The sequence below is a fragment of the Phaethon aethereus genome (assembly GCF_964289735.1).
Source record: "Phaethon aethereus genome assembly, chromosome: Z".
Taxonomy (NCBI): Eukaryota; Metazoa; Chordata; class Aves; order Phaethontiformes; family Phaethontidae; genus Phaethon; species Phaethon aethereus.
In genome coordinates, this window is record NC_138577.1 from 14,933,504 (window position 1) to 14,954,706 (window position 21,203).

Consider the following 21,203-nt stretch of genomic DNA (forward strand, 5'->3'; position numbering starts at 1 on the left):
TGCTTAGTGGATGTAGGGGGTCGGGAGTAGCCCATTTAAAACTGCTTCATTAGGAGAGTGAAAGACAACCTTAAAGAAACAAAATTAGGGCAACACTCCTGAGTCAACAGTTGCCATTATTGCTGTTCCACCATCGGAGTTCTTAACAAGCAACTGCAATTTCCTAATGAGAAGACTGTAAAAAATTAACAGGAAAATAATTAGCAATAAAAAGATTCTCTAAGCTTAATGTTTTCTTTTTAAAGACTAAGTCCAAAAGAAAAAAAATCTGTATTGGCAAGGAAGTGCCACCAATTCAGTTCTAATACATTGAATAAGGAAAGAATTCATAGTGACCATAGAAATCCTCTTTTTTTTTATTTCCAGTAGTCAATAGGTATGAGGACCAGAATGCACAGTTTGTTCTACACACTCATTCGGAACTGGTTCATCATCTCAGCAGGATTCTGACTTAGAGGCGTTGGGTCATATGCCCGCAGATAGTAGCCTTAACGCCACTGGCTCCTCAGCCAAGTGCCCACAGCAGGGCTCTGAACTTGCAGTTCCTCTTGTACTGAGCAGGATTACTCCTATCCCATGAGGAGCAGCTGAGGACTTTGAGCTGGTCTAGTTTGGAGAAAAGGAGGTTGAGGGGCGACCTCACTGATCCCTACGGCTTCCTGAGGAGGGAACGTGGAGAGGGATGTGCTGAACGCTTCTCCCTGGTATCCAGTGAGAGGACACGTGGGGATGGGTCAAAGCTGCACCAGGGGAGGTTTAGACTGGACATTAGGAAGCGTTTATTTCCTGAGATGGTGGTCAAACACTGGAATCGGCTTCCTAGAGACATGGTTGATGCCCCAAGCCTGTCAGTGTTTCAGAAGCATTTGGACAATACCCTCAATAACATGCTTTAATGTTTGGTCAACCCTGAAGTGGTCAGGCAGTTGTACTAGATGATGGTTGTAGGTCCCTTCCAACTGAACTATTCTACTCTATATTTAAAATTTTCATCATATGCATCAAAAGTAATTTTAAAGAAACTGAAATTATAAAATATCATCGGCAAAATGTTAGATTCTCTTGTTAGAAACACAAAAATTCAAGTACAGGGAAGCAAACATAGAAACTTCATATTTTTTCCAAAAGTTTTTAAAGGGCAGCAAAAAGATTTCAGAAGCAGGGACTTGCAACATGAAAAGCAGTATCTGAGTATTTTAATTGTTTTCAAACTGGAATTATACACATGCATATATGCACACACTCACATGAACACCCCATCCCCTCAGTAACAGATCTCACTTGCTCTGACAAATGATAAAATCACTGAAGGGACTAGGATGAGTCCTAAGTAGTTACTGTTTTTTTTAGAAAAAGCAAAAGAAAATTAATATTGCTGCTTGCCCTGTTCTTCAGTGGCTTACTATTTACTGTTGAGTGTGAAGAAAAAATCCCATTTAAAAACTGCTAGTTATGGGCCCTAATTTGGCAAACCATGTTAGTCAGCGATTAACGTTAAGGGCAAATATACATCCAAGAATGCTTTGCTGATTAGGATTTACATACAGAAATAGGGCCTCAGTCATACCAGCTGCCGACCAGTTATCATTGTGATAAATACGCATACTCCACCTAATTGTGTAAATACGTATATTCCTTCTTTCTAAAAAAACCCCACAGGCAGAAATTCTTAAGTACTTTAACAGGAAAATTAAGTATGTGCTTAAACTAAAATCTCAGACTAAAATAGCTCATAACTTATGACTTGAGGGCTGTTCTGCAAGAATCAGTTGATGCAATTGCACTAATTAAAGAGAGAAAGTGTTCTGATGTTATAGGACTTTTTAGCATAGGCTCTGCTTTTTGGTTTTTAAAAGAATTCCTTGGAATTTATTTTTGAACAAGCAGATCCAAAGCTATTATTGGCTTGAATGTTATCTAAAGAGGAGGTGCACAGTGTATTTTACCTTCGATCTTACTGAGGAGCACAGTACCATCCCTCCACATTAAGGTGCCCTTGTATAATCCAAGATTACACACAGATTTTGTACAGCACGCTTTCAATGCCAAGAAAAATAAAAACAATAGAAGTAACTGGATTTGTAAATTCTAGAATTCTGTTTAATCTAGAATCATAAGTTCAATATAAAAAAAAATTAATTGACACAAAGCCAGTCATAGTATAGTAGCTCTTTGGGAAAGTTTTTGCATCATTAGTTCATGTTAATTTGCAGAACCATGATCAAGTCAGGTGAACAATCAGAACTATTAGATTAACAATTCAGAATTTTTGGCAAGTTGCCGTAACTAGATGTCTTCTCCTCTTTCCTGCATCTTTTCTCCCTCTTCCTCCTCTTGCAATTACCTTACTTGCTTGCTCGCTGCCTTTCCTACATCCTAAAATATTTTCATTTCTTTAATGCCTTTGTCAAAGAACAACGCAGTGCTTTGCTTTTTGCCCTTGTCATGTCTTTATTTCACCCACAGTGTGACTGATTCCTCACTTGCTTCTCAAGAGAGGAAAAGAGTAGGTGAAGGCAGAGGGCAAGGGTAAGGGCGTGGGTTTGTTTGCGGTTTTACAGACTTATGCCTGCCCCCTTCTTTCCGGTTTTCCCTTCCTCCCTCCCAGCCTCCCTCCCTCCCCATCAATACTTAAAAAATCATTCCCATTCATGTTGTGTGCGCGCACATGCTGGGAGAAATTACAGGCGCTGTGGTCCAGGTTGCCTTGACAACTTGAAGGCATCCCTGTGCGTGAGGACCGGTGGCACAGCGCAGTTTCCCAGGCCCCCCGAGGAAGGGGAGGCAGGGGAAGAGAGGAGGCAGAGGTGCTGGAGCCAGCAGCCGTGCGGAGGGGAGAGCGGCGAGCAGGATGAAAGGGCCACATACATCTCCCACGGGACAATGGGAGCTTTGCTGGCTGGCTGTGAAAGGACACACTGAAGATACAATGGTCCGTGACACATGAAAGCTTTGGAGCGAACTTTATTGCTTCTCCATTAAGGGCCCTTCCAGAGACGCATTCAGCTCAAAGAAATCCTGTCAACATCTTAAAATGTAAATTAAACAAACACCTTCATTTTCTCGTGTTTTAAAAACAGATTTTAAATATTTTTTAGATAATTATTGTTATTGGTATGCTGGAAGCTTTTGCAGTTTTGGCCCTGGACGGTACCGAGTGTCCCTCTTGCGAGTTCCCCAAGTTCTCATTAACTTCAGTGGGAGGGAAGGCTGCCCAGCAGCTCCCCAGTAAGGGCTCTCTGAGGTGAGAATTTGCTTCCTCCTCATACAGCTTTTGTTCATACTTCAGCCTGTCATCCCTCTGCTTTGAATGCTTTGCTGCTGCACATGCCACGACTGGTTAGAGCTCAAGAAGAGAGGAACTGCTGTTCCCTACTTTCAAGCTGAGAAGTCATTTCTGTGATAAGCAAGAGCAGGAATGAGACTGAGCAACCTAAAATAAGGGGCCATGTAGTCCCAGCTGGAGTGCATAATAGGAAACCAAGCTGGGAAGCCGCTTATAAAGAAAAGAGCATGACTCCTGCTCCTTGACATATCACTTGCACATGGTTCGCCACTCAATCCTAGAATCAGTCCAATCAAGAAATAGGATCACAAGCTCTAATCCTTCAACACAGCAATCATTAGTGGTAAAATATGCCCTACACTGACTCCTAGTGACTTTTGGAGTGTAGGATACCCAACCTAGTTTCAAGTGTAGAGTAAAAAGAAAGACCAGGCTTGGTTAAAGCAGTGAACGCATGTGCCTGCGAACCCTCTAGATTGGCAGCGCTCAGCATCTGGTCCTGAATCTATTACCCGGCAAGGGCAGGATACTGGGAACTGACTGACTTAACATCTTCCCAAACCTTCCTACCAAACTATATTCATTGACCTTTTCATGTTCAGGATGTAAACCAAGCTGATCTTAGCTAAAATGAAAAAATACATAGCCTATTGCTGCTACTTTAGAAATAGCCAGTAAGAACATAAAACAGCGAGTAAAATATATAAAGAAAAAGTTGACTGGACTAGTATGCACACATTGATTTTTCACTTTTCACATTACAGTTCATTTTAAGTTACCTACTGATACTCTTAAAAGAATATTTGTAACAAATGCTGTCTGATATAAACATTGTGCAACTCAGTAGCAGATCTGAAATTCTAAAAAAATTATTAATTTTATTTTTAGGCATTGGTTAATTATACTTGCATTATTTTGCATTTGCATTATTTTGAGGACTCTCAAAAAAGACTTGAGCCTCCATCTGCTGACAAGAGGGCTACAGGACTTATTTCCTGTTTGTAAAGATAAGAAAATTATTTATTACTTAGTAGTATTTACAATTTTCCTCACAGAATTTCAAAACATAAATGTAAACTTACCACAAGCATTACTGTCCAGTTTTATGGATGGAAAAGCTGAGCAGAGGCATGAAGGACTGAGTGCTTCAAATGTTGGATTTCCATTTTCACTTTCTTACTGTGCCAGCAATACTTTGTTCTTCCACTACAATGACACATGTAAATCAAGCAATATAGAATGCAAACCTAGTGATCTCCCTTTGCAATTCATTTTGTGGGTATAAATATTACTGGCTCTAATGGCTTCTATCAAAAGGACAGGCAAATGCTAGCTGAAATGACAGGGTAAGTATGAAACTTATGTTTGGTTTTATATTTTGAAGAGTTGATCAGAACCTGGAACACAGCCTTGATCTCAGTTACATCAGTGACTAGAGTACTTCCACTGTAACTCTAGTAGCACGTGTTTCCTCCTTCAGAAGGTAGACAGAAGTATGATATTTCTACAATGATTTGAGAAAACACGTAGTTTTACCAGGTAATGATTCCCATTTTAAGTTTCTGTACTTTTTATATTCATGCAGTCCTGTTGCCTTGTTCTAAATGCTTTCTCCATTGAGGTAGGTACCCAGAGCAGAAGGTGGTCAACTTTTGTTATATTTTGTAAGCAGGTGGCATCTAGATCTGTCGGATCTAGTCCACAGAAGTCAGATAAGACAGTGCCATATAGGCAGTCACAGGACGAGGTAATAAAGCAAAGAGATTCTTTCCTGACCTCTCTCCTCATTCTGCTGTTTGAAAACTTGGGTCCCACAAGAAGCATCAGCACTGTTTTGAGACAGATGGTGTGGACCTCCAGCTGAAGTATGGGGAAGTTATTGATTACTTGAAATTTTAAGGAGAAGGAGCAAAAGGGAATTTTAAGGAGAAGAACACTAACTGCACCTGCTTGGAAAGAGAAAGAGCATTTCCATTTCTGACGGTCCTCAGAGACACTGCTTCTCAAGAGATTCAGAGCTCTTTCCCTGGCAGAACTGTACCTTCATTTAAAAAACACAGTGCAACCCTGTTGATGCAATCTGATGAACAATCACTTTAGCAGATGCCATAGTGAGCACCCTAGTATTCACATTAGATCAGACGCATTAAAACGAGCCAAGAATTAGGATTAATGTCGCAAGTTTTGCAAAGCTTATAAAAGACTCTAAATGTTTATTCATACAATAGTCAGGATTTTCTGAAACAAGCTAACAGCATTTAATCTGCTCTAAACTCACATGGCTTGGGACAGAGGTAAACTGAGGTCATTCCCTTAGGGATTGAAGAAAACTCTTCATACACATTAATTGTAGCAAACATTATCAATGTTACACGAGAGTACTCTGTTTCCTTTCCTACTATTACAAATCTGGTGCACTGCATTTCTGAGGCACATTTTTCAGACTATGGTAACTGTGCTGATCAAAACCCATGAATTGGCTCACTGGAATACAGGGAGTGCCACACTGCATCCGAACGAGAACCTTTGGTTTTAACAAAGTGTTAACAAAGCACAGAAATCTGTAACTCTTGTAATAGCAAATTATGTAATAACAAGTATTAGGGGTGGGATGGGAAGACAGGGGCAGTACAAGAGGCAAAAGAGGGCCAACTTACCTTGGGTAGCTTTAAAAGTACTGGTCATCAAATCTCTCCCCACAAAACAATTTTCGTCATGCTGAGTTTATACTCCTTACTCACAACTGTATGAGGTGAATGTCCTTCTGCTTAAATTTACTAGGAATTGCTGCCCTGGATAGTAAAGCATCAGGGAAGATGGGAATCCGAGCAGTAGTCTACTACATGAGTACTACGATCATTGCTGTACTGATTGGTATAATCATTGTGGTCATCATCCACCCTGGGAAAGGTACTAAAGAAAACATGCACAGAGAAGGCAAAATTGTGCAAGTGACAGCAGCAGATGCCTTTCTTGATTTAATCAGGTATGGCTATGATACTGCACATTTTCTGTACCAATAGCAACAACAGTGGTATTTAGATTCACACGAGAACAAAAGTAGAGAATTTTAGACAGTGACAGCAGATTTCTTTCAACTATGTGATATCAATATCTCTAACCCCTACAACACTACAAAAAAATACATGGATTTATTTTCAAATCAAGATATTGCAAGGGAAGAAACTGCTTTTAATATTCAATGAAAGATTCTTTCTTTCACTCACAAAAGGAAGACTTCTGTTCTGCTATCTGCATGGGTCTTTTCCCCTCCTTCCATAGCACAATCTGTATTACCAAATTCCTCTGCTTTCCTTTACTTCCAACTTTTGAGAGTTTTCTCACTTCACATGAATCCCTGATTTAGCTGTTCATCTTAATTTTGAATTGTAGCCTCCAACCTGGGTGCCTCTACTCAACTTGTTAAATTGTATGGATGGGAAATAAATTCCAGGGACAGGCAAGTAAAATGCTTGAAATAGAGGGGCACAGATATAAAATCTTGTTTTCTCCTTGCTCAGAGACTGCAATGCCTCTTTTATAGAGCTAATATGTCACAGATGTATTCCAGGGAGTAGGGAAGCTGAGGTTTTGAACTCGGGAGCTTTTCCACAGGTAAAGCCACCAAAATTTTGTGTTCCACTAACCCATTTGGAGAAGCCAGAGACATGGAGAAAGGCCTCCAAGAGTCATGCTGCCAGGAAGGGGGACTTCAGAAAGACCCATGAAGAGGTTTGCACTCAGATTCCTCAAGATTTATTCAGTTAGGCTGCTTCTAATTCCCTCAGAAATGTCACCATTCTGGAAAACAAACAAACAAACAAACCCCCATGTGTAACAAGTATACACACACATATATAATTATATGTGTATGTGTTATTATTAAAGAATACTCAAAGTTCAGAAATATTTCTTTCTTAAGCACAACAAGACTCTAAATCGAGTGATAAATGTCATGATGTACTAGGCTATGTGGTTGCAAAAATTCTTTGAGAAGTAGAAATGCATTAAATATTAATAACTTCTTTATTAATCTGGAAATTCAGAAAGCATTAATACAAAGTTAAAACTGAGCACTGACCCACAGAGCTTTGTTCATTTGGTAATTTAGCTAATATCCTGCTCCATAACCAGACCTGCTATACAATATTGGATACAGAGATTGCAATTGCCAGGATTTGTCCAACCCCACCGCATTTCCTCCCAGTAAAGCTAACCAGCCCAATGCTAGATGCAAAGCTCTACTCACTGTATACATACTTACATATTTACCTTAGGATTCCTTTGAAAATTAGCTCATTAATTCTTTTATTAGCTGTGCCCCTACTTAGGATATTACTCGAGTCTTACTACTTCTCATGTTATTTTCTTTCTTTTTCGCAGAAATATGTTCCCTCCAAATCTGGTGGAAGCTTGCTTTAAACAGGTAAAAATGTTTCATTATTTCCAACTAAAACAACAAAGTAAGAAATTGAAATGTAATAGCATTTGCTTTAGGAATATCACGTACTTGTACAGCAGAAACAAATCTCATGTATGCTGCCAGCTGCCAAAAAAACCCCAAACAAACCAAACAAATCTGTGCTTTGTTTTCTAATCATATTGTCTCAGTATTTGCTATGAGAAGTGAAGAAAACAGACCTGGCACAGCAAATCAAAAAATAATTTTTTTCAAAATGTCAAATTCATAAGTCTAGAGCAAGCTTCATTAAAGTCAATACAGAATTTACTTTTCAAAAACAGTGTTATGTCAAATTGAGACATACTGAGGTATGCACCATCTGTATAAAGACTGGAAGATGTTAAAGAATGTAATGTGAGAAATGTGCACAGGTCTGAAACAGTGGCAACAATTTTGTGGACATAAATAACAAAATCAAAACAGGGAACTTCCTGTCACCTATGGTATGAGTGCATAGGAATGCTCTTTCTATGTTGCTTCTCAAATTCCGCTATCATTAGCCTGGTCTTGACCTTAACTGTTCTATGGAGAAAATAACAGTAACTAGTTACATTCCTTTTTTAAAGGGAGGACATTATAGATTCAGTGAAACGTATAATGTGTATTTCCATAATCTAATTGCTTCTTATTGACCCCACAGACAATCTTGAACTGAAATTATTTACCAGTTATTGCTGTAGCAATAAAAAAAAGCTGAAATGTGGAGGTCAAGAAGCAAGTTTCCAAAGTCCAGATGAGTTACATCTTGCAGAAGAACTGAAAAGAAACAGTAACATTTTCTTTAGTTATACAAACAGAGACTAATAAAAAGCAGTGACTTTCTAGATTAAAGATTTGGTCAAGATTAAAGATAAACTAGACCCAGGTCCAAAACCAACAAATTCTATGCCTCTGTTTTAAGTAAGGATGATGAACTCAGGACAGTAATGCAGAAGAGTAGTACAGAAATACAAAAGTCTATAGCTAAACTAGAAACAAAATTCAAAGAATTTAATGTAATAAAGTCAGGGAATGATATAAACTTTATCTCAAACTAATGAAATAATTAGGGCATAAAGTTACAGATCTAGCAACAAGTATTTTTAATAAATCTCTCAAGTTGGGAAGTTATTGGAAGCAATATAAGATGTACACAATGAATTTTTTTGTATCAAGATACATAAAAAATGCTGAAGAAGGTGGTATGTCCCTGGCAGACTGTGATACTATAAAGTCACAAAACCAAAGTGAATTGGCTCTTGCAGACATTGGCATGTTTGGTTATCTCCTTGTAGCTCTTCACCACATGTGAAATAAACATTTAGAAATTAACAGTAATTTTGGCTTTGAGATAAGAAGTCATCATCAAAAAGAAAAATAACCACCACACCTCTAACTCAGGTCTAGGATATATTAGGTGACATAACTCCAAGAGAGGAAATAAAACCAGAGGAATGTGACCATCTGGAATACTGAGTATATGCTGGTCATTACATTCATGGGAGGAGTCGTACAAAATGAGCACAATGGAGAGAGGAGTTACTGGGATTGTCAGAAGAACACAGTGTATAGAGCAAAAAGAATCTTGATTTTAAAACTATTCAGGTGGAAAAACCGAAGTGGGAACACAGCTGTATAAGATAAAGAAAAATATTGATACAAGAGGCAATAGAAATCACTATGACTGAATTTAAAGTGGGAATCAGAAAGGTGTTTAACCTTCATTACCTGAAAGGTGAGATCCTGGAAAAATCTTTGGTTCGGAGCTGTGGGAACAAATTGCATCATCAGTTTTAAGATACAGCTTGAAAAATTACTTCAACAAAGTATCCCACAGCAGCAGGAAACCTGACTCCGTGACTAGCAGTCCTAAATCTATGTTCTTAATTAAAGATGACATGTTGATTCTGTTTACTTTAAGTATGTTGTATTTCTCATGTTCTTCACAGCTTAAAGAGGTTTCCAAAAAAATGGTTCAAAAACAGGAAATGTTTCATGAAAGTTTTTTCTGACTTTCAGCAGCAGCTACGCTTACTGAAGCACCAGGATTTTAAGTCTGTCATACTGATATTGTTACCTTTTGAATTAGGTACCAAAACCTAGACTTAGGTATCAGTTATTTTGTTATAGCAGATTTGTTAAACCAAAAACATCTTACAGGATAAATAAGTACGTGTAAGATTCATAGGTATCCAAATGACTTTGTACATCTGACCTTATAACTTTCTTTTCAAAAGTTTACATCAGGTTTTTCATATGTTTCTCAGAAGATCCATCTTCTCGGGATGATCCATCTGGCACTAATCTGGTTGTGTAACACCATGTTTGCTGGCCCAAACATAAAGCAGATTACTACTCATAGTTGTCCACACTCAAAGGTGTATCACAGAATTACAGAATCAGGTCCACAGCTTTGCACACCTGGAAACCATCACTGGCATATGCACTCCACATTCAAATCACATTTTTTGATATATTAGGTGCTCACATACTATCTTACGGCATCCGTAGGCAGGTTTCTTTCCTGACAGAGGTAGGTACTGGAACCCAATGGAAGTTTGTTCTTTCTTTCTCACCATGGCCAGCAGATAGGTCCTCTAATACTGTGTTAGTACTCACAGCTAGTTTTGAACCTATTACTTCCCCACCAATAGCAAGCACTTCCCAAAGTAGCTCCACTAACACACAGGACCAGCTGTCATTTCCAAAGTTTTAACCTCAAAAGATCAACTATTACTTAAATTTTGTAATACCAAGACATGGAAAATTGTACTTTCCTCTGCATAATTAATTTTAGTGAAGTAAAGTTAGTTTTCTGGATGTGGAATTGCTCCCCTGAAAAATGAAATGGAGCTGTGTGGAGAGGATAACCAAGGTGAGGACAGCTAGATGGAGTTGGGAAAGCTTTTATAGGATTGTTGCTGGAAGAAGAGTCATGAAGGAAAACTGGGACCTTAGGACATATTTAGGAAGGATCTTTCTAAATTTTCTACTGTTCCTCATTCAGTCTTCTGGGCCTCTGGATTCCCTTTCCTGTTGTTCTTTCCCATCGAGTCTGTAAGGCAAACAGAGCTGCCTTCTCTTGCCTCTTCTTCTCCTCCTCCTCCATCTTTGCACATTTTCTTCCCCAGAAACAGGAACAAAATGCCCGTTCCCCTCCAAAAAGGATCCCAGAAGCCAGGAGGAATACCTGCAGGAGAGAAAGAGAGACCTTAAAAGAGCTAAGGGAACCCTTTCATTCAAACTCTTCAGATGACAATTGGCAGAAACATTTCAGGCTTAGCTGGTGGCATTCAGTCCCATGCCCCAGGAAAGTCTATGGGGACAGAGAGCCACCCTTGCCTAGCAGGTCAAGTTAAGAAGAATAATTTGGAAAATATTGGGCTGTAGCTCCACTCTGTTCTTCCCTAGTTACTCCCTCTCTCCCTGTGAAAGACCAAAGTCCTGTTGGCACCCTGTCTCTAATGGGATCTCCGCCGACTAAATCAGTGGCAGATAGGGATGACTGGAAACGGCAGATCATTAACCCAAACAGCACACTTTCTGATGCTGGTTATTTCCATATGACATATGTTGCTACCTTCGCTATGTACTGATCATCTGGGGACGTTTGTGATTTTTATCCATAATAGGGGAATCTGAAAAGACAGACTGCAGATAAATATTCCACACTTACCTAAAACCAGATTACTTTGTTCGAAATTTTCTCTATACCACTATATTCACGCCCAGTTTAGGGACATTTAAATAAATCTTTGTATTTGTCTTTCAGCTCTGGCCATTATCTCTTCATTTCTCTTTCTTTGCTAAATTCAAAAGTGCTATCTAGCCTAGGGCTAAGCAATCGTAAGCACTCGCTTGTTAAAGAGATACCGCTTTGTAACTGCTTATTCCTTGTGCTGTGCTCTGGGGATATATCAAAAAGACAAAAGAAACACAAGTGAACGTGGTATACCAAGAGAAATAGAACGAGTCAAACAATTTGGGGAGGGTCATTCTGTTGTGAATAGGTGGAATGTGATGCCAGCTGAAGCTGAAGCTTAAAGAACTGGAAAAGTGCATCTGAATGATAACTGCATTTCTTCTGAGCTATTTTTAATTAAATATTCTTTCCTGAACTCATCCTTATCAAGAGGATTGGAAGTGTTAATCACACATCCAGACATGAATACTAATTAATATATGCTGTTTATTCCTCATGATAATTTTGGCTAGTTAAGATATATTTTAACCTGTGTCATCAGCTCTTCTGCAGACAATTTAGAATGCTTTCATGCATGTCCATATGGAAAGGAAAGAAAAAATCAGGTAGGAAGATGGGATATCATTTTAATTATCAAATTATCAATCAATAAATCAATTATTTTAATATAATTTTTTAAGCTTGCATTTAAGCAAATTTGTTGCTTTTAAAATCATTGCTCACTAAAAACTACATAATCATACAGACTTAGCACAGACAGTGCTAATTATATTGTCTCAGGGTACTGACAGTAAATTAATGAGTTTACAGAGCAGTTACCCATGCAATTACCTTGTCTGCAAGGTAACCACTGGAATGTGCTACTGCCATGTTATAATGTTGCTTCTTAAAAAGTCATGCAATATATTCAAGTCAAATGACTGTCAGTATCTTGTACCACTAATGAAAACAAAATAATAATAAAAGTGTAAAGAGCGCATTCATTATATTATGCAATAAAGTAATTATATTGCCTATTTCATAATAAGATAACTTAATTAAAATTCATTTCAAAGTTGTTCATTAGCATGTGTCTTGTGAGAAAGTGCAGAAATGACATTTTTATATCCTACTTGCAGATAAAGTTGTTCATTGCAAGATATTTGTATTAATATGTTCCAAATAATATTTACTTTGCTCCTAATTTGTTCTCCATACATGAACTTAAGGGAAAATTATGAACATTTTGTATCTAAAATCTGACCAGGCAAAAACACCTCTGCCTGGAGACAAAATGCACCAAACATCCTCAGAAATGACGGGACTTCAGTGATGTTGTCTAGTCCATCACAGATTATCAGTATAGGTGTGTGGACTTCTAATAAAACATAAACAGCTCTTCTGAGACTTTTAAGCCTACAGTCTGTTATATGAGCAGTTTTAATTTGTCTAATTTCTTGCATTAACTGAATGTTGCAAAAGAACAAGGATCTGCAGAATCACAGTGTGATATTAAAATGTTAGTTTGAGGTACATGAGCAGCTGATAACTCTGATTCCCATCAAGATACAGATATGCCTGAAAGTAAGAATCTCATAAAAGCTGACAAAATGATCTCTTATCACCAGTTTCTCTGCAGAGCAGTAATAGCTAACTCTACTGTTACCTCATCTATTTCAAAACCTTTGACATTTTCTATCATCTTGAAGGTGGTCTTTCATCCTGTCACTTCCTATAAACAGTTGGCTTTTCACCATTCCACACACAGAAAATGTGCTTTGTTGTGGTCAGGCAATCTTGTGTTTTGCCTTTAGTGTCATCTGAAAAAGCACTAACAAGAATAAAGCTCAACCTACAATTTTTTCTTAGTAGATATCTCCATTTCCTGTTTTCTGTAATTTCTTTTGCTTCACCAGGAAGATTCTCATGACTTTTGATAGACAACTTGGGGCATAAGACGACAGAAACATCCACAGAGTTATCCTTAACCTCATTTAGCAATAAAGAAAAAAAAGCTTAGCTCAAGTGACTGTCCCAGAGCAAATAAAGTTGCTCTCATTCCCGTTGCTCAGATTCCCTTTTCAATCTCGTTCTAAATAAAGCATTTCTCCACTGATCTGGAAGGGGTTTTAGAAAGACTATTCTCCCTAGTAACATTTCTGGATACTTAAGTCTGACCAACAGGGTGAATCAACAGATAAGATCTACATCTCTGTGTACCAGTCTAGTAGCTGAAATGGAAATGGACTTTGCTAAGTGAGGTCGTAAAATCCATATTATATCCCTAAAGAGATTTAGCTATAAAGGATTAAAGGCATCCCCTGGCTGGGACAGAATTCAAGAATCAAAGCACAAAAAAGAAGGAATATGTTAATTACAACCTAAAATTATTTCTAACTGGGTTTTTAAAGGTAAGAAATTTCATGCCATTCACTTCACTGCCAACTCCTTCTCAGTGCCCTCTCATAATTTTTGAGCCCAATGGCCAGTTCCAACCTAATTTGACACAAGGGGTGCAACTCTCAGGCAAATCAAGACTGTGCTGCCACTGAAAGAACAGCAGTTTATGACTTAGCTTGTGGGCTGTTTCAACAGGCAGCAGCCAACCAGCCAGGCAGCACACACCTCACACTGTCTGACAGCTGTATCGCGTCTTGCTTTTGACCTGCCCACATAGGTAGGAATGAGAGGGGGACCTGAGGGCAGTGGAGGAGAATCAGGGCAAGGTCAGTTATGATGTGTCTAGGGAAAGTAGGAAATTAAGAGCAAATTTGGTAGGAAATTAGGCTTTAACTCCAGTCCTTATTAAGCAGCTTGCTTTTCTATGTTTGTCTAATCTGTGTGCCCACAAGTCCAGCATAATTACACCCTTCAGTTATTTGTATTAAGGAATTTTTACTTAAGGATTTTTCCTACTGAAAAACAGTAATAAAAACATACATGTAACAGAATTATCATACCTGTACACATTTAAAAAAAAAAATTAGAAGTCTTTGATGTATGGTGTTAGGCAGTATTTACACATTCCTGTCAGGACTGAATTAAAAACCCTTTAGAGATAACTTCTAGAAAATTTCCATTTCCATTACAATACCTCTGTCACTTAAAGAGGCAAACCCATCCCTCTCTCCCTGGCTGTGTAGTTCCAGTCTCAGTGTCTTGCCCTCTCTTGACAATCAGTCAGTGAGCTGATTCACCACCATAATCTTTACCCAAAATGGCCACTTTTTTTGCTTGGTAAATTTTCTGCCAATTTAAAAAGCAGAATCATCTCACTGAGAAATCAAACCAGAATTGACACAGAGGAGAAATTATCACAGGTTGGATGTGAGTGGGTGAGGGAGTGGAGCTGAGCTTTTCCATGTCAGACGACTGTTCAAACAGCTCAGCTGTCTCCTCTAACCACAGACCAAACCTTAAAATGTTTTAGTAAATTTCATTTAAGACTCAAGAATATCTGACCTCCATGGAGATTTGTTCTGCTACATCTTATTCAGAAACTTTCCATAAATCTCCTGTAAGCACGTTTTATTTGAAATTCTGAAAGACTTAAAGCCTTGAAGGGTATGCAGAAAATGTGTGGAAGGAATGCACCAAGACTGTTCAGGTGTGGAAAGTAACAGAAAATTAGGTCAGTGTTGATATTCAGGTTTCCCACCTTTGTCATAAGTATTCCATTTCACTCAAATGCTTTCGAAGTGTGCAACAGCCTCCAGGTGCTACTATTAGTTCTACAGCTCCTGGATTAAATACTTGTTTTTTCTTGGCAGACTCAAAGGAATAAAAATCCAAAGTTGCTGAATAACCTTGACACAAGCATCCCATTGCCATAATAGGGTATTTAGCATTCTGAGATATATTAGAAACATCACACTGGTGATATTTAGTATTCTTTGTGCTTAACAGAATTTAATCAGGACAGGGCTGCAGGGCTTTTTGAGCGCAGACAGAAATATTCAGGATGTACGTTTCTCTTTGAAAAAGCATTGGGTGGTGAAAGATTGGTTTTCAAAGTAGACATTTAGGAGCATATTGAGATTTTGAAATTGATTTGCTCCTTCCATAATGGAAGCATTTAAGGTAGAACCCTTTTCTTAATTGAGAAAAGTGGTGATTTGCTACTGCAAGGCATAGATTACTAATGGCTTTTCCATAGCAAAGGAAAAAAGAGGTATGATATATTAAAGTTACTTTTAGTCTAACTTTTTCTAATTCAGAAAGAAGAAAAAGTAAGGAAACACCAGAGAACATGAAAATATTTTAACTAGCCAAAAAAGACCTATTTATTTAACAGTTGGAAAAAAGTTATTGGGAAAAATAACAGTTTACAAAAATGCAAACTAAGAATCAATAGTTTTGTCACAAAACTCGTAAGCATGACAAATCCTGCCTTTGATTTTGACGTATTTATGAGAAAACAAGTTCTGAAAACTGAAGATTAAGATTTAGCTTTGAAGTTAATGTGGGGTTTTATTGCTTTCAGGGAAGCCAGGTTTTCATCACAGTACATTTTGCCAACAAATATTGCACAAAGAATTCAAATGTCATACAATAGTAATTAATAACGTAATGTGTGATTTTTACCTTTGTTTGCTATAATTCACAGAATTCCTATCTTTCTTTTATTTTTAACAGTTCAAAACTAACTATGAAAAGAGAATGTTTAAAGTAGATATTCCATCCAATGACACATCCACAGTGGCTTCCATAATAAGCAATGTGTCAGAAGCAATCGAAACCCTCACCCAAATGAAAGAGGAAATAGTTCCTGTTCCAGGTTCTGTAAATGGAGTAAATGCCCTTGGCTTGGTGGTTTTCTCAATAAGCTTTGGCCTGGTGATTGGAAGCATGAAGGAGCAAGGTCAGGCATTAAAAGACTTCTTTGATAGCCTTAATGAGGCTATCATGAGATTGGTAGCTCTAATCATGTGGTAAGTGACTCTCTGATAAACTCCATTTTAAGTTATTAACAATATTTTTTCATTGTAGTCAGGCACTGAAACAGGCAAGACCCTGTTTGGCAGCAAGTCAGACAATAAGATCTTAACTCTGTTACAATTTTTTTTCATCAATGAACCCAAGAACTCTAATTCTGTATGTATGTCAATTATTTGCCCAAATTTATGTACTCTTTTAGTGTGTTTAGCTTTTGACATGAGAAAAATCACGGTCTGTGGCAGAACTTACTAAGCTTACACAAAGCCATTCTACATCTTCATAAAGATAGCAGTCACAACAATATGTTATCAAAGCTCCTTATACCCCAATCTGGCTTTGCTAAAGGAAACCAACAAACCTCTCCCATAATCTTATTTCTACACAGCAAGACCTTGTTATCATTAGTTTCCAACGCAATTGGTTCCTGCAGTTGTGTAGTGTATATATATGTCCTTGCATAGTAGCTGCACTGCTTACACGTACACATAATTTTCCTACTTTCTTTATTGTGTTCAATAGGTAAATAAAATCAATAACTTTTTCCTCACACATTAGGCATGAAGTCTTTTCAACAATGAAGATTCATTATTTGTCAGGTAGAAGATTAATTAAGGAAAGAAATTGTGTCTTGTGGCCTTTACTACAGAAAACAAACAAACAAATTCCAAAAGCCTACCCAAGAGCACACACACATATGTACTAGGTACAAAACTAAAAATTAGTATACTTTTTCCAGTAACTAAAATTCTGTTCTGCCAGAAAACGTCTATACAAAGCAAAAATGTTTTCTTCTTCTGTACAAGCATGCTAAAGATGTTAAAGCTGCGGATGAGAATTGTTACTTCTGAGACATTTCTACATGGATTTGATGGCTTAAAATACAGTTGAGATATGCTGGAAAAATTTTGTTCTGTGGTAATTTAGTGTGAAAAGACACTGGAGAAATACTAGAACTGTGCACTTGACATAGTCTACAGCTATGTCAGTTGAGCCTTTGTTCGTGCAGGTAGAATTAGAATTGGCTAAACTAGCTTTTAAATATCACTTGAATTCCAAAGGGACGTCATCGCCCAACATGTCTGAAAGGCATGCTATACATCTTGAAATCCTTACCAGATCCTAAATCCAACAGAGCCTATCAGAAACATTCACTGCTGTGGTTTAATCCAGGTTGAACTGTTAAGAGTTAAAGAGTTAAAGTCTCGAACTGCTTCTGCATAATCCCAGTCATCCTAACAGTGAAATCCTACATTCATGCATGCATACAAACACCAAAGGTATGGATGGGGGAGTGACCTTCTACTTTGTTCAATGCAATACTGAGGTGATTTCTCATCTGCAGGTATGCTCCACTTGGAATCCTCTTCTTGATTGCTGGAAAAATTGTTGAGATGGAAGATATGGGTGTGATCGGTGGTCAGCTTGCCATGTATACTGTAACAGTTATCATCGGTTTGCTAATTCATGCTGTCATTGTCCTACCTCTTCTCTACTTCCTGATCACTCGTAAGAACCCTTGGGTATTTATTGGAGGCTTGATCCAGGCATTAGTCACAGCTTTGGGAACATCTTCCAGGTATAATACAACATTTTAAGGCCATATTTGTTTCATAATATTACTGGTTTGAGAAACGATTTTGCTTAATGTAATTGGTTAACTCTGTATTCAAATATTTACCTGGGCACTTTATTTCAGTTCTGCTGCTCTTCAACAGAGATAATTATTATCATTATGTTGACCTGAACTCTATTTTTTTATAAGAAACCCTGAACAAAGGTTAAATGACATATCACTGTTTGGTGATGCAGACCATATTGCCAGAATCCTTGTGACTTTGATTAGCCTTGGTGTTTAAAATTTTTAAATAGTTTGTAATGGCTTGCTAATAAAGGATGAAGATGGCAAAGGATGTGCATGGCAGAAAGAAGTAGCAAGCAGGAGAGTTCAGAGAGGATTCTGAGAGAGCTTGAGAGCCCTTCACAGAATCACAGAATGGTAGGAGTTGGAAGGGATCTCTGAAGATGATCTGGTCCAACCCCCCTGCCAAGGCAGGGTCACCTAGGGCAGGTTGCACAGGAACGCGTGCAGTTGGGTTTTGAAGGTCTCCAGAGAAGGAGACTCCACAATTTCTCTGGGCAGCCTGTTCCAGTGCTCCATCACCCTCACAGTAAAGAAGTTTTTCCTCATGTTCAGGTGGAACTTCCTGTGCCCCAGTTCATGGCCATTGCCCCTCATCCTATCACTGGGCACTACTGAAAGAGACAGGCTCCATCGTCCTGACAGCCACCCTTCAGATACTTATAGACATTGATAAGGTCCCCTCTCAGCCTTCTCTACTCCAGACTAAACAGCCCCAGGTCTCTCAGCCTTTCCCCCTACAAGAGATGTTCCAATCCCTTAATCATCCTCGTAGTCCTCTGTTGGACACGCTCCAAAAGCTCCTTGTCTCTCTTGAACTGGAGAGCCCAGAACTGGACACAATACTCCAGATGAGGCCTCACCAGTGCAGAGTAGAGGGGGAGGATAACGTTTGTCGACCTGCTGGTCACGCTCTTCTTAATGCACCCCAGGATGCCATTGGCCCTCTTGGCCACCAGGGCACATTGCTGTCCCATGCATAACTTACAGTCTACCAGGACTCCAAGGTCCTTCTCTATGGAGATGCTTTCCCTTATAGACACCTGACATTCTGTGCTCAAAATCCTGATAGCCAGTGATGGATACACAATCTGTAACAGAAATGCCACTTTTGCTCTTTGTTGATGAAGTCATAGGAACATCATATGAATAAAAAACCTGTTTGCATCTATGACGAAAGGAAAGATTATTGTAATCAAATATAAATTTCTATACCATATGACCTTTCATGAAACACCTTTCATTTTAATAGATTTTAAAATTGTCTCCTAAAGACAGAGGTTTTAAGTCAGATATCCTGTATTACTAAATTCAAGTCCCTGGTGTTTGGGATTACTTTGAAGATCTGTGTCCACCTCTGGAGCCCTCAGCACAGGAAAGACATGAACCTGCTGGAGCAGGTCCAGAGGAGGGCCACAAAAATGATCCAGGGGATGGAACACCTCTCCTGTGAGGACAGGCTGAGAGACTTGGGGTTGTTCAGCCTGGAGAAGAGGAGACCTTACTGCAGCTTTTCAGTACTTAAAGGGGTCTTAGAAGAAAGATGGAGACAGACTTTTTAGTAGGGCCTGTTGCAATAGGGCAAGGGGTAATGGTCTTGAACTGAAAGCAGGTAGATTTAGACTAGATGTAAGGAAGAAATTTTTGACACTGAGGATGGTGAAAGACTGGCCCAGGTTGCCCAGAGAGGTGGTAAATGCCCCATCCCTAGAATCATTCAAGGACAGGTTGGATGGGGCTCTGAGCAACCTGATGTAGTTGAAGCTGCCCCTGCTGATTGCAGGTGGGTTGAACTAGATGACCTTTAAGGGTCCCTTCCAACGCAAACTTTGATTCTATGATTCTATGATCTGGATGAGAAGGTACTGTGACCATTAATGTAGAATCTGATTAAGTTTTATATCACTGAAAAACTTCTTCAGGACTTAGAAAAACTATGACAGTATATTAATGGGTAGAGAGGGACAATTACATACTTCACATTTGACATTTTAATGACAAGCCTTGCAAATTCATGAAATGCCTAAAAAGGAATTTGATTAATAATGATTTATAAAATAAGATAATAAAACTAATGCCAGTCAACATAGTTGAAGAGAAAATAAAATTAAACTCCAACTGGATAACAGTAGTCATGGTAAGAGGATATGTTCCAGCTTCTGTAAGACATTCCACTTGGTGTTGCTCAAGATTCTGAGTAATAACCTGGACTGATCCAAGAGATCATATAAACCATACTATACTGCAAGTGGATTTAAAATGTGTTTAAAATTCAACTGTTAGTTGACTGTCATCAAAGAGATTTTGTAGCACTATCTTGCACAGCCCTTCTTTACATTTTATCAGTATTTTATTTTATCAATATTGATGACGTTTGCAAAGGCATGAAAGTCTGTTAAGTGGTTAGCAGTGAAGAGGTCACTGAGACAAAGTAATCTGAATTTCTGGATCTTGAAGAACTTCTTTACTTTGGTGTGATCAGATATAGAGATACATCTTTAAGAACAAAGAGCCCAGACAGCTCTTAAAAAATGGACAATCTGTCCTTCCTTCTGAAGCAGTGTCTCTGAAAAGGAATTTGGCATCACGTGGGCAGAATGGGTACTCCTGTAGCATATGAAGCCAAGATGTTCAATTATGTTGGTCTTTAAATGAAATTATCATTTATATCATATTTGGATGTAGCAGCTGGAGAACAAGATTAAGTGGTTAATTAATTCTGCCCCTCCCCCTGCCCCCAGCGGTGCCTAGCTGGGACAGAGTTAACTTTCTTCATAGCAGCTCGTATGGTTCCATGTTTTAGATTTGTGACCAAAACAACGCTGATCACACACTGATGTTCTAGCTATTGCTGAACAGTATTTGTACAATGTCAAGGCCTTCTCTGTTTCTCACTCTGGATCCACAGTGAGTAGATTGAGGGGTGCAGAATAGGTTGGGAAGGCATACAAACAGGCAGATGACCCAAACTAACCAAAGAGATATTCCATGCCATATAACAACATGTTCAGCGATAAAAAGTGAAAAGAGTGGATTTTAGGGAGGTTAGGCATCTTTTACTTGGGAACTGGCTGCACCTTGGTCTACCTGTGGGAGGTAGTGAGTGACTGTCTTTGCATCACTTGTGGTTTTTTGTTTTCCTTCTCCTTCCCCTTATCTTATTCCCACTTATTAAACTTTTTTTTATCAACCCCTGCATTTTCTTGCTTTTACTGTT

The 21,203-nt window shown here is 38.5% G+C and overlaps 1 protein-coding gene across 4 annotated transcripts in view; it reads left to right on the forward strand.

Moving 5' to 3' along the window:
- The window catches only part of SLC1A3 (solute carrier family 1 member 3), a gene marked incomplete at both ends in the record, with an annotated part of 62,942 nt that overhangs the window by 37,301 nt on the left and 4,438 nt on the right, over positions 1–21,203 (forward strand). For 3 of the 4 annotated variants that reach the window (XM_082012804.1, XM_082012805.1, XM_082012806.1), the window contains 4 exons: positions 6,068–6,272; positions 7,670–7,712; positions 16,045–16,340; positions 17,690–17,923. In XM_082012804.1, the coding sequence (XP_081868930.1) occupies positions 6,068–6,272; positions 7,670–7,712; positions 16,045–16,340; positions 17,690–17,923 (778 nt within the window). The remainder of the gene's footprint in view (positions 1–6,067; positions 6,273–7,669; positions 7,713–16,044; positions 16,341–17,689; positions 17,924–21,203) is intronic. The other variant, XM_082012807.1, reaches the window with a different exon arrangement.